The sequence below is a fragment of the Strix aluco genome, chromosome 6, assembly GCF_031877795.1.
Source record: "Strix aluco isolate bStrAlu1 chromosome 6, bStrAlu1.hap1, whole genome shotgun sequence".
In the NCBI taxonomy this organism is placed as follows: Eukaryota; Metazoa; Chordata; class Aves; order Strigiformes; family Strigidae; genus Strix; species Strix aluco.
In genome coordinates, this window is record NC_133936.1 from 6858488 (window position 1) to 6883418 (window position 24931).

At 39.5% G+C, this 24931-nt stretch overlaps 1 protein-coding gene across 1 annotated transcript in view; it reads left to right on the plus strand.

Moving 5' to 3' along the window:
• The window catches only part of LOC141925065 (von Willebrand factor D and EGF domain-containing protein-like), a 188201-nt gene that overhangs the window by 81565 nt on the left and 81705 nt on the right, over positions 1-24931 (plus strand). Inside the window, exons 11-13 of the mRNA XM_074828546.1 lie at positions 2469-3412; positions 20321-20457; positions 21550-21711. Of these exons, the coding sequence (XP_074684647.1) occupies positions 2469-3412; positions 20321-20457; positions 21550-21711 (1243 nt within the window). The remainder of the gene's footprint in view (positions 1-2468; positions 3413-20320; positions 20458-21549; positions 21712-24931) is intronic.

Sequence of the window (24931 nt, forward strand, 5' to 3'; positions counted from 1 at the left end):
TTAACATCTTAATAATGTGATAATCAGTCGGAGCTTGCTTCTGGGAAGGCACATGGAGGAATAGTTTGGTGTAAGGACCAACCAACTGCTGACAACCCAAAAAGGGGCTAACAAGATCCTTAGGAGGACCTGTTCAAAGCAAGTTTATTGAAAGATCAGAAGCCAAAGCACAATATATAGGGAGTTACTTATAAAACTGTGAGGAGTTTTCTAGGGCTTAGCACATATGATGGAGTTACTTCAGGGAAGACAGCAGAGACTCCTGCTAAGTGAGAAGGGCAAGAGGGGTGATGAGTTTCACCTTGCAGTACTCCCAAGGACGGATTTTCAAGGACCCTTCAGAACCTGGTTAAAAAACAAAGACAATGGAAAGGCGAGGGCCACCTCCAGAGGAGACTGGATCAGTCTCTGATTCACCCACAGAGAAATGGCTCAGTAAAAAACAAAACCTAGAGGGTGATTTTCTGCTGCTGTTTTTAATTTCATTTTAAATAACACTGAAGGCATGTTAGGTTTTCTCCAGCACCTGAAGCTAGTCTGAGTGCTCACCATCTGGCAGTTCAGTTCTTTCTCTGGCTCCCACCTCTCTCAAGCAGCTGCAGGGCTCTGAATAGCACAGATCTGTTTTAAACATCAGCTTTCTAATTCAACTTTTAAACAATAAAACAACATCAGAGCTGCCCAGCCCTTAAATAACATCTGGACAAAGAAGAGCTGAATTTTAAAACATCTATTTTAAGTAGGTAAAATAAATTTTTCTTACTGTTTTTCAAATCTTTTGAGAAACCAGCAGCAATGCTATTAATTTTGGACTCTCTTTCTATAACAACATCCAACTCAGTTTAAAAACTTGTCTTTAGTTCTTCCTTGATTATAATGGGCAGCTAAGAGGAATGATAGTCTAGTCCTCTTATGCAGGGGACAGAAGGCTCATTCTAGTTCACTGAGGTGCTGTTGAAAACTGCACACCTGTGAGGAAGGATGGATTTTCCAGTAGCTTCATCCTTTCCACACCAGACACCCCTGTCCTGTTGACCAAGGCTGACCAAAGAAAGGTATTTGGTTTCACAGAGGAATAACAAAGGAATTTGTTTCAATAAAACATCAAGGCAAGAGAGTTTTATTTTAGTGACATTTTCATTTGTTTTTGAAGTTTCTGTCCTGATTCTGGACCAGCTTATGTGATTTTATTTATTTATTTATTTATTAAATATGTGATATTTACCCTAGCCTCTAGTTTATGTAGTAATCACTCAAAGAAAGAGCTACTTCTACTGCTTTAGTTTAAGTTTAAAGCCCAAACATTGGGAAAAGTGTTTTCTTAAATGTCTGGGCTCATGTTTCAGAAGGAGAAATTAGTTCATTTTGCCTGTGTCACGGTGATGTTTTATTTAAAATTTAATATTGTATCAATGATCAAAATGGTAATGTCATATATGCCATTTTCAATATATTTTGGAAATATTGGATAAAGGCAATTATGTTTTCTACAACAGTATCTAACGTCTGGCTCCAAAATGTTTGTACATGCTTTCACTTTCCTGAAAACTCTACCTTCTGCCCGCAAGACAAAATTAATGCCAAAATAATTTGAATTTGTGGTGATATTTCAAATTTATCTGGACATGAAGTGCTGCCAACTACTGGGACAGGAAACATATCTTTTTCTATGAAGCTCCAGGATTTCTCTTGTGCTGCAAAAATAAGATCAATAAGAGACCTTTTGCTTATGAAATTTCTGAAGAAACTTTAATCATGGCTGTTTATTCAAACTGAATTGTCTAGAAGTTCATCCATCATTAAACCTGGACTAAAATAAAAAGGGGAAAAAAAATCACTTCACCTTATTTGATAGCCTAGCCCTACGATCAATAGAAAACTGCTTTGTGTCAAAAGAAAAACTCAAAGAAGGCTCCATTAAAAGAAAAAATTAAATGAAGTATGCATAAAGAAGTTTTAAAGGAAAAAAAACAGTTAAAATACATAATGATCCAAGTCTTAGAGGAAACACCTGGTAAGGAGAGCACAGGCAAATAGATAAAGATGATTTTCATAATAAAGCTTTTGAAACAAATACATCTTTTTTATCATTCTCCAAGTTGTATCTGAGTCACACCAGGGACAAATCCAAGGCCTTATTTCATGTGTAATACACAAAGGGTAACCTGCACCTTAGAGAAAGTTCTGCAAAGAGAAGTCAAGCAGTTAGGCAACACTCCAGCAAAGCACTTAAGCATCTGTTACTAAAAAGTCCCCATGTAGTGCTAAAAAATGTACAGGACAACTCAAGAAGGGCAGTGCAAAAACAGCTAAAGAAAACAAAGATTAAACTTAAGCATTTTCTTAAGTGCTTTGGTAGATTGGGAGTTTATACATTCCCCAGCCTCAGGGTAAGAAAGTTTACTTGGTATTGTAGACTAATTTGTTGAAAGTTTCTTCCCTCTAATCTCTTTCTATTTTTAAATCAGAATACCTCCAGGGAAGAGTTTATTTGACAGGACTCCGGCACCTTCTGAGGGGAAACAAAGGAAAAATTACTGCAGATGTCAGAAGGAGAGCACTACCTCCGTGCCTGTGGTAAATATGCTGAATGCCTTTCAGACTCCTTTCCCTCAGTGCTCTGGTTGCCATTATGACCATGTGGATTACACCTCTGCAATCCCGTATCTAGACGTTACGTCAGAGTTTGTCGCTCACACAGAAATAGAGTCTACTTTAAGAAAAGATGAGAAACTGTTGACCAAGTCTTTTGATCAAAGATATCTGCCTAAATCAGTCCAAAAGCGAGGTAGACCTGAGGACCGATTAAACCACCTAGCACACAATGTTTCGCTGAAAAACAACAGTTCCATTAACTCTACCAAAACAACAGAAGACCTAAGGAGAGAAAAAAGGCAAGATGACTATTATGAGTACTCATCCTTTCATCCATTGCATGGCCCAAACCAGAGAGACTCAGAGAGCTTTGCATATTTTTTCCCAGAGGATTACTTTGAAGGGATTCGGACAAAGCTTCCACTGACATGGCCCACTCCTAATGGCCTAACTGCCACCAAAGCTCAGGAGATTTGCCACCAAATTCTTGCAAATTCCACCATTGGATTAGTGTGCAAAGGTCTCCTTGGAAAACAGATAGATGAGGCAATTGATATATGCCTTTTAGATCTGCAGCTCAAAGATGATGTGGCTTGGGTGAGGGCACTGATAGCCCTTTTGGAAAATGAATGTGAAAGAAGAGTGCTAGAAAACAGAAACAGAGAGTTTCATGTAGGAAATCAGCCATCTGCTACCCAGGAGGAAATCCTCACTGTTCTCCGGTGTCCTGCTTTCTGTAACGGCAATGGACAATGTACTGAACTGGGTTGCCAGTGCTTTGAAGACCACAGCTCCTATGACTGTAACATTGCCAAAAGTAAGTAAAAAATTCTGTTTGTTTCTACCCTACCCATATTTCCATGGTATTAGAATTATTAGGCAGAACATCTGCACAGAGTTGTTTGCTCTTCAAACAGTGCTACCAGTAAGGTATTTGATGAATTAGTAATCAGTTTTTGACCTTGAAGAGCCGATCAAAATATCTGGTTGGCTGGTCCTTCACTTTTTCGCCTCAGTAACTTTTTAAAAATGGATTTTACAAGCCCCTTAGCAAATTGGTTTTGCAGAAGTGATTTTCCTTACATCTGATCTATCACCAGCATGCTGACAAGCAAGCTTCTGACAAAAAAGAGGGTCCTGCTCACCTTGTGGTCAATATTCATGTTAACACTGTATAGATACTCCTTTTTTTTTCTTGATCAGCAGAGAATAAAATTTGAAAATTAATTTCAAACACCATACTAGTAACAAAAAAAAAATAATTAAAAGTGACAAAATGAACAGGTAACATTGTCAAAGCCATAAAATAGCTACAGGATATATTCAAACCTGCAGACCTGATTCTGCAAATATATATGAGTTACATTTAGACTATCCCACTAGATTTGTTTCTTCTTTACAGTTCAGCCTCTCAATGGATAAATCAAAGTCCATTGTGAGTCCTCAGTGCTTGAAACTAAGCACATGCATGAATGTTAACATTAATGTAAAATGTAAGCCCTGTCTCAGCAAACCATGTAAGCTTATGCTTGAAGTTACAAAAAGGTACTTAAGGCTCAGCCATACAGTTGAGTTCCTGTGGCTTAAGAAGTATTCAGCTAAACTGAAATGACAAGGTATGCTCTCTTAACACATCCCAAATGTGGGGAAAGGCTTCTTCTACAATGCTTAGGCTGATAGACATTATTCTGTATTTAGGACAGGTAAAGATCCTATCTAGGGTCAGTCGCCATGGCTTAGCTGAGATATCCAAATCTCCTTCCAGCCCCAGGAGCTCAGCAGCACATCTGATACCCAATGCATTTACTAGCTGGGATGAGATGGGATTATTCACGTGCTTCACAATAAACATGTCTTCAGTGCACTTATTTAAAGCAGTTAAAATATATCCTGACATTTAGTTTTTGTTAATGGCAGGCTAAAATTTGCAGGATCATTTCCTGAATATGGAGGAATTCATTCTCTTTCACACAGAGAACAACTGACATCAGTGACTGAAAAGCAAGTTGAGCAATTTCGCAGTAATTGTCCCATATATAATTCAATGTTTAACTTCATTTCCCTGTGATCCAGTCAGATTAAGGAGGTTGCTTAGGCCAGATTTTTAAATTTTATTTTATTTTGCTATGGTTGAAAACCCTCGGATTAGAGGAAAATATCTTCCATGTGACCTTTCAAGTGAAAGTTAATGGCACCTTGTCTTCTTGCTGTGACATCAAATATAAACAAGGACAGAGTACAGAGCACGGCTTGAGATTGCACAGGGAGGTGAGAAGTGGAGAACAAACATACATCAGCTGTGGCAAACACAGTGTAAGCCATTACTAGTCCCCAGTCTGACTGCTTCGTCCGTCTCTCACTGCCTTTGCTTCACTTTTCTCCAGTTGAGGAAAATGTGGTCATTGGCCTTTACTTCAAATCACTTCTCCTTCAGGAATCTGGTTTATTAGAGTTCACAATACATCAAATTATTGCCTCCAGTTTCCCAAAGAGTCACTAGTATCCTGACTCCCTCCAGCAGACTCCAGCTCCCTCCAAACACCACTCACCTGGAAACCCCACTGCTCTGCTGCTCTGGGGCTCCCGGGTGATGTCCACTGAGCAAGAGCTGCTCTGCAGAGACTGAGTTTTTAGCACAAGCATCTCCATGCTTAGCCTTGTCTTTGGGGGGAGCAAGCTTGGCGTTGGACCCGCGAAAGAGCTGCACTGTTATAGTTTAAATTTCTCTTCATGTTTATGCTGCTCCATTTGCTGGGGGTGAGTTTGTTAGTGTTGTGACAAAATTAACATCGACAGCTTCAGCAGTTTTCCTAACACAAGGCAGAAGGCCCTTTTCCAAAATTCCCATGCAGTTTTCCCAACATTTCAAGGGCAACATTTGATTTAAAATGTGAATGGCCCTTGTTCTCTCTATCACACTGCATACAAACAACATTATCTTAGCTGCACCCAAGGACTTGTATTTTTTTTTTAACTAGTACCTGTAAAATATTTTCTGTGGATGTAAACTTTACGTACAAATATTATTTTTTATTTAAGAAAACCTACAGAACACATTAATAATAGCTAGTCAAGGAGAAGAATGCTTTCTAGCTAAGTAAAGCAAGCTCAGAAGAGAAAGCATTAAATAAAAATGTAGTAGAAATTGCCATTTTGAGCCACTAGTGTTTATTTTTCTCTTGAGGAAATGGTAGTGGCATAACTCTCTGATGTGCAGGGTATGTCTTCCCAAGGGGGCACCTGACCCAGGGAACATTTTGAACTCATTTTTCTTTTTCCCACCATACCAGTGAGATTATATGCTGCCCTCTCATCAACAGCTGTCCATCTCCAGAGGTGTAAGACAACAGTTGCTCATGGTATATTCCACACCATGAACATACACTGGGAACTTACTTGTTTGTACAGAAGAAAAATGAAAAATAAAATCAAAATGTCACAACAGACTGTTATTAAGGCTAGTGGAATTAACTTTAATCACTAAAATCTTCTCTGCAAAAGATTTATTTTCTTCTATTTGTAGTCTATCTACCAGCTTGTACAGGGTAAAACCTTGAACATTCAGTAGGGTTCACAGGGATAGACCCCTCAGCCCATGGAAGCCTCTGAGCTCTTTTATGCATGAAAATTAGGATCTTAAAGAGGAACTGCTGCTTACCAAATGTCCTTGTAGACTCTAAAACTCCTTAACAATTCATTGTGTGTTCCACATCCTAAAGAAAATATTTATTCAAAATATTTTACTATCTGTTTTTCATTAAAATGGAAAAAAAAAAACCAAACCAGCTGCTTAAGCAAATATAACTTAAAAGCAATTTGTCCACAGACTAATGAAAAAAATCCATTAACATTTTGGAGAGTTTTTTTGTTAAAGAAGGGATCCTCCTTCATATAAAAACCTAGGGTTTGTTTGTGTGGATTTTGTTTGGATATTTTTCCCCCCAAATGAAGACACTAAAAATAAAGAGGATCCATTTCCTGACCAAATTTACCTAAGACATCACAGTATTTACAAATGGGAACAACAGTGATCAGGAGAGTTGCAAATACCTGCTGTAACACAGGTTCCAGAAATGCCAAAACACTTTGGAAAATATACCTTTGAATCCATTAATTGTTATCACTTGCCTCTTCCCAAAGCATGTTGCCAGAATAGTCCTCAGTTTCTCCATGTGATGGGTGAGTGGGAGGCAGTATGAATTTCCCCCAATGTCAGTGGTAACAGTTTGAAGATTGTCGTTGCAACAGTCCCTTTAAAGAGAAGGGCTTCCTTTAGTTTGGAGAACATAACGTTGAAAATTAACTTCTCAGCATGTTCCATGGATACTTGCCAAGATTTTCGTGAAGACCAGTGATTAAAGCTATTTTTATCTTACACTAATTTCTGATTATTTGAACTTATGTCTGTGCAACAAGATTTGAATGCTATTTCTGCATACGTAGTATGTACCTGTGACCTGTATGTCAGAAAACACCTTTTCACCTAAGTACAGACAGAGGCCCATAATCCTTAAAAATAACAGACTCAAAATTTGTCCACAGCTTCTCATTTACTCCAGAAGGTTTATGATTGTCTTTCTTACAACAGCCCAAATTCAGACCTTTGCACCCTGGACTGTAGTGTTTTTGGAAAGCAGTGGTCTGCAGGGTGGTCAAAAACACAAGGGTCTGAATCCAGTCCCCTGGAGTAACCTTCTCCAGCTCTAGATCCCTTGGAGAAACATTTGAAGTGGTATTATCTCCTTATGGGAGGGCCAGTAATTTAACATGGACAATTTGGTTTTAATTCTTGATACCAGACATAAAAGCATTCTTGATAAAGAAGAAATTAAGGATGTGTCTTCTGGTACCCATTCCTCCTCCTCTCCCAGATGTCCTGTACAAGCTAATGCTGAATCACAGAATCACAGAATCGTCTAGGTTGGAAAAGACCTTGAAGATCATCCAGTCCAACCATTAGCCTAACATTGACGGTTCTCAACTATACCACATGCCTAAGCGCTATGTCAACCCGACTCTTAAACACCTCCAGGGATGGGGACTCCACCACCTCCCTGGGCAGCCCATTCCAACACCTGACTACCCGTTCTGTAAAGAAATGCTTCCTAATATCCAGTCTAAACCTTCCCTGGCACAACTTGAGGCCATTACCTCTTGTCCTATTGCTTATTACTTGGTTAAAGAGACTCATCCCCAGCTCTCTGCAACCTCCTTTCAGGTAGTTGTAGAGGGCGATGAGGTCTCCCCTCAGCCTCCTCTTCTCCAGACTAAACACCCCCAGTTCCCTCAGCCACTCCTCGTACGATATGTGCTCCAGACCCTGCACCAGCTTTGTTGCCCTTCTCTGGACACGCTCGAGTCATTCAATATCCTTTTGTAGTGAGGGGCCCAAAACTGAACACAGTCATCGAGGTGCAGCCTCACCAGTGCCGAGTACGGGGGCAAGATCACTTCCCTGTCCCTGCTGGCCATGCTATTTCTGATACAAGCCAGGATGCCATTGGCCTTCTTGGCCACCTGGGCACACTGCTGGCTCATGTTTAGCTGGCTGTCAATCAACACCCCCAGGTCCCTCTCTGACTGGCAGCTCTCCAGCCACTCCTCCCCAAGCCTGTAGCGCTGCTGAGGGTTGTTGTGGCTGAAGTGCAGAACCCGGCATTTGGCCTTATTGAACCTCATACAGTTGGCCTTAGCCCATCGCTCCAGCCTGTCCAGATCTCTCTGCAGAGCCTCCCTACCCTCGAGCAGATCAACACTCCCACCCAACTTGGTGTCACCTGCAAACTTACTGAGGGTACACTCGATCCCCTCGTCTAGATCATCAATAAAGATGTTAAACAGGAGTGGCCCCAAAACCAAGCCCTGGGGGACACCACTCGTGACCGGCTGCCAACTGGATTTAACTCCGTTCACCACAACTCTTTGGGCCCAGCCATCCAGCCAGTTTTTTACCCAGCAAAGCGTGCTATCATCCAAGCCTCGAGCAGCCAGTTTCACCAGGAGAATGCTGTGGGAAACAGTGTCAAAGGCCTTACTGAAGTCAAGGTAAACTACATCCACAGTCTTTCCCTCATCCAGTAAGCAGGCCACCCTGTCATAGAAGGAGATCAGGTTTGTCAGGCAGGACCTGCCTTTCATAAACCCGTGCTGACTGGGCCTGATCATCTGGTTGTCCTGCATGTGTTGTATGATGGTACTCAGGATGAGCTGCTCAAACACCAGTACATGCTGGGAGGGTGACAGCTCAGACAACCACCCTGGGTGGATCCACACCAGAACCCGGCAGTGAACAGGACTACTCTGTACTACTGGTACAGAGATAATGGGATGGAGAAACATTTGAAGTTCAAGCTGATTTTGAGCAAAATTGAGAAAAAAATATTCCAGAAAAATTAAAACAAAACCAAGGTAACAACTGGCGTTCTTAATTGGCAGAACCTTTTCCTTTGTCTTTGGTATAACTGTAGAGAAGCTAAGAGAAGACTTCGCAGAAGAAGTTGGTTTCAGCCATTAACTCTTTCATTAACTATGCAGAAGGAAAAGTACTGTCACAGTCTAGAGTGAATCAATGTGATGAACTGCAATGAGCTCCATGTATTACAGACTATTTATGAATTCATTTATAAGTGATCTAAAATATTCTTTCTTTAGATACAGAAATACAGAAACTGTGAATCTATAAAATACCTGATCTTGTAAATGCAATATAAAGCAGATCTATACATCCAGTCAGAGGTCAGATCCCCTACAAGGAGAAATAAAGTCTTAGTTCTGGCATGCCAGTCACTCCAACATTATAATACTTAGAAAAGGTCAGCTAGTTAATTGGTTATAGACATACAAGAAAAGTATTAGTGTGAGCTTCACCCTTAGCTGTTCATGATTTTTTAGTTTCATTCACAACATTTTCAAGGATATTTGCTTGGTATTACATTTCATAGGCAGAAATGTTCTACATAGACATCAAAGAATCATCGAATCATAGAAATGTTTAGGTTGGAAAAGACCTTCAAGATCATTAAGTCCAACCGTTAACCCAGCACTGCCAAGTCCACCACTAAACCATGTCACTAAGCATCACATCTACACGTCTTTTAAACACCTCCAGGGATGGTGACTCAACCACTTCCCTGGGCAGTGTGTTCCAATGCTTGAAAACCCGTTTGGTGAAGAAATTTTTCCTGATATCCAATCTAAACCTCCCCTGGTGCAACTTGAGGCCATTTCCTTATGTCCTATTGCTCGTTACTGGGGAGAAGAGACCAACACCCACCTCACTACACCCTCCTTTCGGGTAGCTGTAGAGAGCAATAAGGTCTCCCCTGAGCCTCCTTTTCTCCAGGCTAAACAACCCCTCCAGGCAAAACAGGTTGTTTACAAGGTATGCATGTGATGTAACACCAGAACTGAAGTCCTGTTGACATCACTAAAGCCAAGATTTCACACCAGAAAAGGCTATTACAGATGAAGAATTAAGATCAATCTCAGAAATAAAGCTGCGTGTTCCAACAGAAACAGCTTGAGCCCTGTAACCAGCAGCTCAGGCACCCTGACCCAGCTGGAAGCATGCAGGGAATCAGCGCTGTACACAGGCAGGATAAGCCTTTGGGCTTTTGTACTAATAAACAGAGGTTCTGTAGGAAGGGAAGAAAAGGTGGAGAAATTAAGAACTGAATTAGGTTTCTGCAGGACATGTAAAACTGCTGCCTCTTTCACTTTCTTTTTAAAAAGAAAGACTGAAGGAACAGGAGAATGTATGTTGATTTTGGAAATGCTAACTCTTAAATGCCGTTGTTAGGAAAAAATTATTTTCCTGGAGAAGTTACATGAGTAATGAAGGAGAAGGCAACTCCTTTTACTGGCCATATATTTTCCCATTAGCTCCAAAACAAATCTCCATCTAATTTTCTCATGGTAGAATTATAGATGTGAATTAAAACTCCCCCAAGATCAAGGAGGCCATCAACATAATTCAAATATCTTTTCCAAGGTCACCCAATCTCAGCTACACTGCCGATACATAATGAAGTATTCCGCCACTGGTTTTGACCAGTACACAAAAAGATGGCCGTGCAGTATTTTTAGGGATCAGAATGCAACACATAATACATTTGGAATAATTTTAAATGAAAACATGTAGAAAGAGAGAAGATATAAAGTGTGGCTTGCAGACCGACTTACTCCTCTGCTCTGCCTGACTCCAACAGGAGCAGTCCAGGTGGCCAGAGCTATAATTATCCTCACATGAAAACTGCAATTTGGAGTTGAAAGGCACCTCTGAAATTTGGCAATGCTCCAGAAGCTTAGACTTTCTTAATGTTGCTTAACATTTCATAAATCCCCCCCCCAACACCTGTATAAGGTGCTTAAAATGTCATTACCACCTGTAATTAAATGCAGAATCCAATTACTGTAGATAGCAAATCAGGTTGGTGCTTACCATTTGTATATATTGACCATGCTGCTTATTAAAAAAAAAAAAAAAAAAATCAGGACTAGTAAAGCACACATAGAGGGATGTAATATGTAGATTGCATGAAGCTCTAAAGAGCAATTACTAGATAAAAGGTAATGAGGAATAATAAGGACAAATGAGTTTCGATGAAGTAATGACACTTGAAGTTTAAATTTCTGTGTGGAAAGTTCTGGAAAAAAATATCCAACGAAAAACTCAGAGCAAAAATGATGGTGAGAAGGTGAGAAGTTAACGCTTACTGAACACGCTTACAGATATCCTATTTTCATATCAATCAATTTCAGTAGCGTTACTAAAAGAAGTTCTGTGAATGCCAGCTGCTTTTCCAAAGCAGTGAACCGCAACCACACAGGTCCCTCAGACCCACCTGCAGCAGCAGTTACATGAATTGCACTCTGTTACCTTTAGAATGATTATATAGACCTTTCTGAATTTATCATACTGCTTTGGGCTGAGACTTGATCATGTGCTCTAATTAAATAATATTAATTAAAGCACCAATTATTTCAAAAAATAAATTATACTGAGCAAAAATATGGGGTCAACTATTACTGTTCCTCAGGTGGGGTCTTCCAAATGAAGATTATTCTTCCATAGGGGAGAGACAACTCAGAGCTTTAATCAGGCCAGTCATGCAAGTTGAGGATGAAACATGTATTATAGGTATCTCATCAGTTATATAATTGTATTTTATTTTTAAGCTTAATTCCCATTTTCAAGGACAAAACATGAGGGAGAAATTTAAAGAAAAGATTTAAATAGTTTCAAGATCCTCAGATGAAAGGGAACAGAGTATTTCAGTTCTTTACATCAAACATCTGCTTTGAAGATGTTGTATGGGAACATACTGGCTTTGAAATAAATATGTTTCTCCCAGTTCTATCAGTTCAGTGGTCTTTACATTCCAGATGATGGTGCCATAATGATTATTTAAGGGCTGTTATTCTGTCAAGTAAATGGATACTTTTTGGCACATGCAATATGTGTTTTGCCAACATGATACATCACGACAGGGCAGACAGAGCCGTTAGGGTGTACTGGGTCAATAGAAGCTCTCCATGCATGAATTAGACCATACCAAGTAAAAAATGCATACTAGACTTTTCAAAGAAAAAACAGTTAATTTCTTAAATCACCAGGAATCTACAAAGAAACATACTACTCACTGTATGTGAGGCTACTGCCTCTGTCTGTGATGAGCCTGTGGTGCTGGTGTGACCAGGCCTTCCAGGGAGAATTACATTTTATAAGGGTCTCAGAAATAGAGTTACCTGAAATCATGGAATTTCTGTCTGATCCTCTTCACAGGAATTAATCAGGTTTTCAAATTTTTTTAATTAGGAAACAAAGGAAAAACACAACCAAGCTTTTTGCTACTATGACAAAACAATTTACAGGATAGTGAGGATGCAATTTAACAATTAATTGTATCAATTTTTTCAAAATTGGATTTCAAATAAAGAGTCAAACATGCTTGTGAAAACAGCAAGCACCATACTTACTATTCTTAAACTTTTCTGGCTAAAACAGAGTGCTATTACTATTTAAAAAAAAAAAAAAAAGAAATTATAAAAGGACATTATTCTTTAAAAAGCCTTTTTCTTTTCAAATAGTAAGTCATTGGGCTTAATTCTCTTTTTCATTATAATACTTCCACTGACTTTGGTGGACATAGTATTAACAATGTCATAGTTACTATTACTTTGATGAAGTTTATATTATCAAGAAAAAATAAGGTCTCTTTTCACAAATGTTCTTTTCTTTTTCCTTTTTTTCTCAGATTAATTATTGTCTTTTCCATTCCACAATGTTGAGTTTTCCTATCTAACCAACTGAGGCAGTTTTGAAAATTTCCTATGCTTATGCCCCCCATGTTCCCTCAAGTATGTACTTGTTCACTTGACAACTGATAGACAGTGAGGCGGTGTTATTGTATAATAGTTTAGAAGTTAACTCAACTGTTTCTATTAAGTACATTTTTCTTCAGTAATAATTTCTGTAAAGCAGAGAGCACTTCATGCAGGTCTCTGTATACTGTTGCAACATAAACCACACTTTAATAGGCTGCTTTCATTCTGCTGGGATTGCATTCTTTACACAGAGCTTAAAAGTATTAAGAATATACTCTTATTTCCTTCAAACTGACATTAAAGAAGTTGCACTAAGATATCAATACTTTGTAAAATAAGTTCTATATAACTTGAAAATGAAAACCTTTCTTTTGAGACCTGTTATCTCCATTTAATATAAATTTTTTCCTCAGCTTACTGGATAATATTGGAAAATAGATAAAGAATAAATATGAAAATACATATTATGCAATTCAAGATATTACTGTTTTCAGTTATTCATCTTTTTCCTAGTTAAACCAATTTATTATTTAATACTGAATGCAAACTGGAAAAAAAATCTTTTAAATGTTTATTTACAAAACACACTGTTTCTTTCTCTTGGACATCTACAGAGAAGTGGTCCTCAACTGGGTGAGCTATGAATCCTAATAATAATCGCATGTTATATGAATAAAATTATTCTACAGTGTCTACAGATCTGGGCCATAAAAATTTACACCAATATAGTCTTTTCAGGATAAAAACAATGGTGGCATTAGCGGTCATAATTACAAGAGGCATAATGAATAAATATCAAGGCTTTGAGATTACTCATCAAAACATACATTTTTGAATATAGGACTTCTCTGCTTTTAAAATATCACTCATGTTTTTAGAATAAATGTAGACCTCTAACCACAAAAATTTTAGTAAGAAATACAAAATTCATAAAAGAAACATAGTTACCAATCAAAAGAAGAAAAATATTGTGAATCTAACCTACCATTGATGCATCCTGACACCTACATACTCCATTTCATATTGATGGAGACAGATTTTTCCCAGTCACATAAAACATATTTGTGGGTAATTCTCAGGGATTGACAAGCTTCATGCTAGTTTTGAAGCTTTTCTTCTTTTTTATATAGCAATCTTAGTTTACTTTTTGATGGTGAAGATGTAATGAACATGCATCTGAAAAGGCAAACATCAATACCAGCCTTAATCTACTGTTTTAACTCCCAGTTCTTTCCATTCAAAGCACAGACCTGGCTGAGTGGGAAGAGGGCTATTAGCTTGATAGTTACAAAGTCAATAGAAACCGAATTTTAAAAGGATATCAAATCCTCATGATAAGGGACATGGAAGGTTGCATGCTCAGTGATCCATACTATTCCCTGCAAATCAGATCAGGGAGATTAGTCTTCTGGTGATTAGTTTATTTGCTTTAATGCAAAGCAGTGAAAGCAGCTCAGTGAAACTGTAGCTAAACAAAACCATTTTCTGAAGTATATAGAATTAAATGCCAGAAAAGTTTACAAAATTGTATGTCTGATTTAAACTGACCAAAGCCAGACACTCCAGATGCATACCTATAATGTCTTTACATCAGGTTGTTTGCAGGCACTGCAGGAAATTTCAGCCTTAAATCTTGTTAAATACAAAACAAAACAAAAAGCCCTGAACAAACCACCTCCTCCCCAAATACTCACACACATACACACATGATAAATGACAAATTCATGACAGTTTATGAGCTATAGAATTAAAACCTGCAAGACATTAAAAGGTCTGATTTAAACTGACCAAAGCCAAAAATTCAGAGCAATCCTATAACACCTTTATATCATGCTTTATGTTGTGTAAAGAACCCACAATCTACCAGTAGAGAATGTTCAAACAACTGTGAATAAAAACCTAAGTGTAACAACCAGTAATTCAGTAATTGTAAATAAAATTACTAAAAACAACCAACTGGATACTAGTGTGGACATAAGGACCGTGATGAAACCCATGAGCACCCTCGTGTCCAAATTCCTTTGAGTAGCATCACTGCAGTCATTCACGGGGAGCCACAAGGTCCCGCCAGGGGTTCTGCCCTGAAGTGCCTTCAAGGGACTGAAGCTGAGACCTGCTTTCGTATGCCAGTAAGCACCATGAATGCACAACCAGAGCTGACATTTTACCACCCACCAAGGCCATCTAGAAAAGAGGCAATATTCTACAGTTAACAGTGCACTTCTCTTCCTTTCTATTGCTAAAGTAAATTGCTAGCAAGCCTTTCAAAAATAGAAGGATCAGATAAACATAAAATGTCATAATGAGATTTCTAAAGCAAAAATAATCTACCATATTGTTGCAGCACATGGATGCTTTCAGTGTGAAATTGAGCCAGTCCATTTCTCACATGCAGTGAGTACTTGCAAAACACTTTTCTCATACTCTCCCAGTGCTCAGTTCTACAATCCATACGGGGTATCAGAGACACTCAAAGCTGAAAACCAGATTCACTCCATGTCAGCTAAAGCTCATAGGTCTGTAGTTTGGTAGTATGACAAACTCTGGTCTTTTGAGAACTGGTTTTGTAAGCAGCGACAAACACAGTCTTCATTAGAAGCCAAGGAAGCCACTGATGCACAAAATGCCTGGCAAACAGCATATAGATGCTAATACTTTTTCTTAGGGAGGATTTTCAAATGAGCTTTGGGTTACAGATGGCATGAGTTCCAGAATAATGCATTCAATAACTGTGTATATGATTGTCGTAATAACCCTACATAGAAAAGACAGAAATACAGTATCTGTGCAGGTATTTGAAAGGAGGCAAATTCCAACGTGCTCTGTCCAAGCTGTGAGATAACTAAGCACCAGTCTTCTCTGATCCAGAAACCTTATAGCTGCAGTAGCCGGATGTCCACAGCCATGCCAGCAAGCTCTGGCACAGGAACTTGCTTAACCAGCTATATGATTTCAAGGGTAGGGCGTCTGCACAATGTGGGCAATTTTCTTTTGCACTTCAACAAAGCTGTGACCATACCCAGCGCTTACGATCTGGTTCCTGATTTGCTTTTCATGACTTAGGTTGCTTATTTATCATCCTGATCAAGAAAAGCAGGGCAGTCCATTTCCTTCTCTTTATTTGAACAAAATTCTTGCCAGTTTTAATTTCAGGTCTGCTGCTCCAGCCCAAAGTTTCATGTGTAGCTTTCAAACACTGCAGAAGAATGTTTATTTGTGCTAGGATGTTTTTCTAATCAAAAGTGGAAACCCAGCATGAACCATATCTACCTGTCAGTAAGACTTCAGTAAGTGTGGTTTTGCAAGATTCTTGATTTTGTGTCAACTGTCTCCATTTTACTTCTATATCTGTGCATACTTATTATGTACATAACACACTACAACTAATATTTATAAAACCAATTGTGTATTTATGCAAGGAGGGTTTAAGTCTATTATGTAGCCTGTGCTCCACGTCAGGTTTGACCCATGTATATGCTTACTGGAAGAAACCGTGCTGTCAGCACTGTCAGTAGCTCTGAACTTACTATTCTTTCCTGCAAATTCCTACTGGGGGTAAAGCAGAGGAACTGGGAGGGTCCCTGTCTCACAATGCTAGCACTGCAAACCAAAACGGATGGATCCCTTACTTCTGTTTAATCACCTGGGGTCTGGAGCCTTTCAGATGCAACCTTCAACTCCAGAGTTCTCTCTCCTTTATATTCCAAGACAGTTTCATTAAAACCCAAGATTTTTTAACTTTTTTTACCCAACATCTCCTGCTATTCATCAGTGCTCTACCAGATGCATTTCAGGTGTGTTTACTTGGTGTGCGTGCAGACCAGGCATTAGAAATTCATCAGGGTGCCCAGCCAGTGGATGTCAACACACAGTTCCTTAAATCCTCCTCGATAACAAGACTGCACCCTGCCACCCATCTAAGCCCCAGGTGCTACCCTGAGCTTCAGTTTTTTAATCTACCAGTAAGAGTCAAAGTACATTTTGACCTATAGGCTATACAAAGAAAAGAAAGTCCTGTCCTGGATTTTGTTATATTTTAGCATTCACACTCATGAACATATATTATTAATGTTCAAACAGATCACTTTTCACAAGCTTGTTCCATGCACTGCCTGATTTCCCGCAGATTTCTCTCCTACCTCTAACTTGCCCCTGCACAGACACCAGACATCCATCCCAGGCCTCCACGACCTCCGCTTTCTCTGGATATCTGCACTTTTGCCCTTACTCTCACCTTTGTGATATTTCCCAGCTCTTTCCTTTGCTCCTGTCTTTCTCCCCTCCAGTCTTCCGCTGAACTACTTGCAGCTCTCTTCCTAAGGTTTTTCAGGCTCTCCAATATTTCCTTCTCACGTCTCCACCTCTCTGGCACGCGAGTGTATACTGTGCACAAGCTTATTAACTACCCATCCACTAACACGCGGAGCGACGAACAACAGCCGAACCTTGATTGTGTTTCCCCCAGCGAGAGCAGGATCTGCATGGGTGAGTACCCAGCTACCGACTGTCATGAGACTTTTCCAGAGCTAATGTCATTGAGATTTCACCTTCCATGTCTGGTTGAAACTGGCTAATATATGATAAAACTAGAAGACGGAGGGAAAGACGGACAGAAAACCAGATTAAAAACAAATGTCTAAAGTTCCTACACCCATTAAATGTGATACCTCATTTTAAAAAACAGTTAGATAAGAATAATGACCATATTCAAAAATTATGTACTGCCTATACTGAGATCTAAGGTCTGAATTCTAGTATCCATTTGTTTAAAAAGGAGCCATTATAATTACTTTAATTTTCCATCAGACTTTCACTCTCTTCTTACTCTCCTCCCAACATCCCCTATGAAAAGCCTTGGTAAAAATCTGCATGGGAACTCCACCACCTCCTCAGTATCACATTTCAGCTGGCCAGAAATAAAGGAATAGAGCATTAAATTAAATATGGTCTCTCTCACAACCGTGCTGTGTATTCCTCCCTTTAGAGTGCTCCCAGCTGAAGATGGCTTGACACAGCCAGCTGAGGCAACAGAAAAAAGCCCACTTGAACACCATCTCAGTCCCCTCCTTCTCCACCTTCATCAGACTACAGAAAACACAAGGCACATTTTTCTTCCATGAACGTTTTACCCCTTTCACCAGAAAAAGAAATTTCATTTTCATCCTGATTAACTCACAACATGGCAAATCTTGAGAGAAGATATCCAAAGCCTATATGGCAACATATTTCCTCCAGATTTAGATCAGTTTAAAGATGTTGTAAAAAAGTGTGTACAGAATGGTTTGAGACAAATAAATACAAAATGCTGTGCTGATTCCATCAGTCATTTCAAAAAGCATTGAGGCTGGATAATCTTGCCCTGGTCCTGACACGATGGTGTCACAGTAGTGTCAGGATGCTCATAAAAATGTAAGGAAAACCTTGGGGAAGCACGCGGGGCTCATCAACAAGCAACCAGCGTGAGACTGCCTTCCTGGGAGAGGAACAGCTGCAGGAGCACACTCCCATGCCTCACCCCTTCCCAGGCTATGAGATCTTACCTCGCCCACAAAAGCCTCAAAATCTGCAATGGAAATGTTAATGTAGTCTGAGCTACCTCAGTACTAGTGGGGCTAACTATTAAAATCTCATGAAAAGCATAATGAAGCTTTTTTTTTTTTTTTAATTTTTATGCGCTAACCACAGAAGAAGGCAATTTATCAAAACCGATCACTACATCTGACTAATAGTTTTGTACATTACAGGAATCTACAACTAACTGATGAATGCTGACAAGTTGTAAACCATTTCTCTTCTTGTAAATATTGCCAAGAGTCCAACAGCGCTGCTAATACTGCTGCAATAAAATCAATAAAAGAAAAGAAAAAGCTAAAAGCATTTCAGAAGTACAGAAAGAGTATTTTCACTATTTTTCGCATTTATGTTGCTTTCCTTCCTTTCTCTGGAAAAATGAGAGTCACGCAGCTATGTTGTTATAGGCTGCAATCTGGTGGGATCGCAGTGTTTAAACTGCATTCATCCTAGTTACAGCTTAAATGGAAGAGTCCTAAAGGAACAGTGAGGTACTGGGGAAGGTTGTCATCTCAGCTCAGGGTATTTGGCCCCTTGAATCAGAGCTGAACCGATATACTAATAAAATATTAGGTACCACAGAGCTTCTATTTTAGATAAGCTACAGCTCAAAGAAAATTGATGGGCAATATTGTTTTGCTAGAGCAGTGGTGATGGGGCAGGGAAGAGGAAAAGCTAAACAGCCTCTCCCCACCATGTAACAGGGAAATCGGCTTGCACTGCACTGTGCTGGTGCATGGCATGCCTCCAAGGGCTCTTGGTCATGCCCCTGCTGTTAAGTATTGCTCAGGAAACAAGAAGCAAATTTTCTGCTTTGTGTTGTTACCATAGTGGCTTCTCCTAACCGTTAGAACTACAAATATTATCAACAAAAATACTAAACCATGTTCCTGGCTGCTGCTGTCGACATAGGATATTAGAGACCTTCTGAGTGTTGTGCTATGCAAGTGCCAATGCAAATATCTGCCCAATTATATTTTTTCTAGAGATGTGAATTCTGCTATCTAATGAACTTGCATTTTCACTCTGTAAAAATAACCCCAATATGAAGCAATGAGCAATTTTAAATGGTGAATACCTAAAGTAGAACAGAACACAAATGAAACTTTACCTGAGAATCATAAAACATTTTAAAAACAGTAACAGGTAAAATTCAACCTTGTAAGGAGGGCAGCACAGGCTGTACATCACTTAAGCTCCACTTAAGGCCTCAAAATAGGATTTAAGTGAAACTTAGCTGGTGCATGACATTTGTGCTTACACTGTGCAGAGCTGAGTGCCACCCGTTAATGACTTAACCCTCACAAGAAAGCATTCCTTTGAGGATCATTACTTTCATTGCCCCATAGCTTTTGAAAAAAAAGACTCTTTTGCACTGCTGTTTTGCATTATGAGGAGCCTGGTGGCATGGTCATCTTCACCTGCTTCCACTTCTCATTCTCATGCTTCTCTATGCTGTGGCATGACACCCTGTCCTCTTAGCTGTGCCCCCATCCTGTTACCTGGGTCAGCAGAAGTATTACCATGGGCGACCTTTTAACACAAAGCCACAGGTTCAGTTAATTGATTCCATGAGCCATATAACACTCACTGAGATTTCTTGCAGTCCTGAGTGCATGGGGCAATTATTCATTGGAGATTTGATGCTTCCTATTTTGACAACTGCTGCTCCTCTTTTCAAGAGAAATTCACAGGGAGGCAAGGAAGACCTCAAGGAAAAGTATTAAACTGAAACAACCAGGAACAACAACAAAATCTCTCATAAGCCACAACAGAACCGCATGTAAGTGCTACTCTTTAAAACTTTATATCTATCTCACCCTTTCAGAGCAAGCTTTGGAAATCACAGGCTTAGAGAACGGGGGTCTCTGCGATGTCCGTGCCACGGACTGCACCAGGATCCGGGTGTTTGGCCTCGGCTTCAAAGAGTCATCCAACCTGCACTGCGAGATCACCAGATTAATTGTAAGCAACTTCCCATAGGCTTGTAAAATATTAATGATACACTCAAAATTTGACACATTTATATTAAAGTCTTTTACCCTGAACTGTGTTGAATGCCATCATCTCTCACTGCCACAGTGGGGTGCAAATACATTCAAACCCTGTTGTCAATATGTTTGCTACGAGTGAGGGGAGCTGAAGAAGCTTAGCCCTTTCCAGGACTGGTTCCTTGGAAATACACTGCTATGTGATCCTGCTAATTTTCTCTGTGGGGTTTTGTTTAACTCTTCTTTGGTTCAGCTGCACTGTAGTCTGGTGAAGCCTGAAATCACAATATTATTTCCCATTTTGTGCATCTGGAATCGGTACGCTTGGTTGTTTTCCTAAACACATTTGAATGCTAAGTTTTGTGGTTAAATATAAGGCTTCCTCATCATAGTTACAGAGGCTCTTATTTGAATTTTCTTAGTCACAGTTCGATACCAAATCAGAAGTTTTAATGAGTATTAAACCCATCTCTTGCTAACACTATAATTTTATTATAAACAACTATACACAGGCAATGTTAGGACTGAATTATTTGGTGTATCAGCATACTCAGATATGAAGTGTGCATACTGAGATATGAAGTGTTTGATTCATCTCATAAATCCACCTCATAAAAGACGTTCAGCCTGATTCCCATTCAGTGCTAACATGCTAATGAGGCACAGCTGAGATTTGCCTACCATGCCCGCCCAGGGCTCTGCAGGCTCTTAACAAGCAGTGATGTCTTGTGCAGCTGATCTAGATAAGTAGCTGACATGGCCTTCAAGGAGCAACGAGCTGGCTGCTGAGCTCCAGGAGCAAAGCTGCTCCACCACCTTACCCTGTCTCATCCCAGCTGCTTACCCCAAGCACAGACCACAGCACTTCCTAAATCAATAGACCACTTGCATGCATAGATGAGCATGGCTTGCTCTTTACTGTGGCTATAGCAACAGCATAATTTCTTTTAAATAAGCCATCTGGAAATGCCTTATATTATTAATTAGGAATATAAACATATGTTGACAACTGGAATTTCTTTATATGAGCCTTCAGTTTCTGCACTCTCCTTCTGTTTTACTGTAGCATCTCAATGGCGAATGGATATCAAGAGAACAAGAAACCACAAAAGCAGATTTTCTCAGCTCTGAGGCTGTTGACTGCCAGATTCCTCTCCTAAACATTACAGAGACAGAGGCTGTGCACTTTGTGGCTGGTGATGAGCCGTTCGCAAGATGGCAAGTGAAAGTAGGAATTTCTTATATTTCTAAGAAATTATTTAGGAGAAAAAATCAGTTGTCACGGTAAATTAAAATGCAAAGCAAATTTTCTTCCCTTCAGAAATGAAAATGCATGTAGAAATACTCACATTAGTGTCATGTAGGGGGAAAAAAAACCCCCACCAACCAAAACAATATGAGTTTAAAATAGGTGTCTTTGTAGACAATCCAAAAGTGCAAATTACAATCACTTATCTGAGTAATCACCTGAGATTGATGCAGTCGTACTAATCAATTGTTCATCATTAGTATTTCATTTCTGGAAACCCCAGCTCAAACTCCTGATTAGGCAGCAAGTATAGATTAGACAGCTTTGACTCCCTGTTTGCAAGACCGATGCTTGGGCAGTGCAGGAGCAGAGCATTGGCTGGCTCCTGGGCAGCAGGTGAGGGCTGGCACAGTGTGAGCAGGGATGGCACAGTCATGGTCACGATCTTGTCGTGAACGACTGCAGGAAGAAACAGGTGCACTATCTACTCATACTGGGTTCTCTGCTTCAGTTTTAGCCCCTTTTATTCACAAAATGATACCTACTTTCTAAATGTTTCCAGGAAACCAGTGCCTTATTGACCCTGTGCTTGCTACCCTTGGTCTCACTCTCAGTCTGGATTGTTATTTTCTGCAGATTGGTTGGTTTTATAAGACTGAGAACATTTAAAGTCTCTATAACTGAGAAAAATATATTGCCATTGTAGGAAGACTGCAGATGTGCTTTGAAAATTGCAGCATGTAGAAATGAAATGCGTAAAACACTCACTTCACTGTGGTGTTACTGCCTGTCCTGCATCCCACAGCTCTCTGTACCCCAGACTGGGGACACATGCTGCCATGTGGCTTTGGGGAAACAGAAATATGTTTGGCAGTGCACATTTTCTATCCAGTCATTTATTTTAAATAGAGTGGGATTTGTGTTTTAAGAAATTAGTGTAAGAGCTCTGTGGGAGCAGAGCCTGACCATTGGCTGCTGGAATGGACCTTGGACCTTCCTCCTGGAGAAGGTGCTGTCAGAGTGGGCAGTCACGAGGCTGAACCGGGAGGGCAGCTCCTTTGCTTAGGGCTCCAAAATTTCTCAAAAGAGATACTGAACTCTGCCAACTGTGAGATGAAATGCTGCCTCATGATGGAAGGATCTGAGAGGGAGACACCCTTGAGTTTCCTGGCCCCAAAGGACAGCTAACGTTTTTGCACATTCTGCACAAATGTTTCTCCAGTGTAACTAGGATAGCTTCCTCGCAGCTCAGGTGTATTACAACATGGTTTGCTTTCAAGTGCTGCCTTTCAGCCCTCAGGAGGTCTGTACCACTTTTCTCATTTCTTCCCCTCAAAACAGATATAGAATGTCTCTTTCCTTGCACTTAAGTTCAAGAAAACCTCTGCACCTGTGAGCCTTCTGCCCTTTTCCTCTCCTTCAAACCCTGCAGAAAAACCAGGTTGATGGCTATGCAGCGAATGCACAATTAAATCATCTCAGTCTGCATGCGAATCCTAGTTCTCCTGTGGATCTTTTTGCTGATGGAATTGGGAAGGCAGAGCTCAGCGCTCAGTTTCAAAGGCAGCTGGCCTTACACAGTGCCACAGAGAACAAAATGATGAAGCTTTTCAAGATAAAAAATGATTTGAAACTAATTCCACAGATGTTCAAAAACCCGTGCTCCGGAAAATTCCTGATAAGACTTACTGCAACATTGATCTTCTGTGTTATGCTAATAGATACTTTTTAAAATGTAGGTAAAAGATTTTTCAGAACAAAAACTCAAAACAATCCTTTCTGGAAATATTACTGTTCAACGTTTTCAGAATCTCTCCCCCAAATCAAGTTACAGAGGAATCAGCAAAGTTTCACATAAGCTTTTTTCACTACCAATGTTGGGGGAACAGGGGCTTAACAGTATCTTCTCAGTGCTCTTTCGTTTTACCTGTTCTTGTATTCACGTTTCAGATTTTGCTCATTCTTTCCATGACATGCTGCTGAAGGTAGATAATAAAGTACATGGGTCTACACCGGAGCGCTTGGTATAATTAGTTTAGATATCAAAATACAAACTCCTTCTTGGGCAGCAGATGACTTGGCCTGTCCACACAGATGCCTGGGTGAAGAGGTGAAAGAGCCTGGCAGGCAATTACCTAATTTGGGAAGCAGGTCTCTCCCTTATCCTCAATTCATTATCACTGCCTGTATTTGCAGAAAAAATATTTGTTAAAAAGCCACCGAGGCAGAAACCAAATTTGAATTCAGCAAGTTTTTACAGCTTTCATTTTTCATTTATAAACATTTGTACAAGTCAAATTGTATGTAGATTGAGTGATACAAATATCCAAGATTGTTTTGTGATGAATGAAATACTTCAGGCAGAAGTGACAGACTTCCTGATTGTCCTGACTGCTTACCCAGAAGTAGTAACTCTTTCTTTCCAGATGATACGTATGTCCAAGCAATCAAGGCACATCTCTAACCGTGTGTTTGGCTTTTAAGGGCCAACGGAATTTGAAGAGAGGTTTCCTCAGCTTAGGTTTCATTGAAGTATTTGTTCCACATCACTAAGGTAACTAATGGAAAAACAATTAAAAAAGCAATAAAACAATCCAATTCTAAACAGACATCAAAATGGATGTTTATAATAGAAAGTAGAAAAAATATAGACTAAAAAAAAAATCAAGAGTTGCATTTCACTCACAATGCTCACTTCAGATAGAACAATTAGTGTAATTTTATAGCTTTTTATATCTTTCCCTGTCTACCCATTTCTTCACCCATTATTAGTGCACCGGTATTGAGACAACATTGGCTGCTCTGGTAAAGGAATGAAATGAAATGTAAATTGCATTAGGAATAATATATTCTTAATGGAAAGCTTGCTGCCAATAAGCACTGTCTTTCAGAGAAAAGCAGGTCTTGAGGGGGGTTGCCTGTTTTATTTTTTCTCTTCTCAAATTGCAGGATAAATTCTTTATTTCTTTTAAAAGAGTTTTTACCTTCAGTATAACACAATAGTCTAATATCTCAACTGAATATGATGCCCAGGAAAAAATTATGTTTTTCCTTAAAGCATTTCCTTAAAATTCTAAGGAATTTTACTGGACCAATGAATTTTACTGATGTTTTGCACCAATTTAAATTAGTCCAAAGAAGTTGTTTCTCTTCCACAATCTCATATCCATGAATACTGCTTGTTTACCTCTTGTATTGG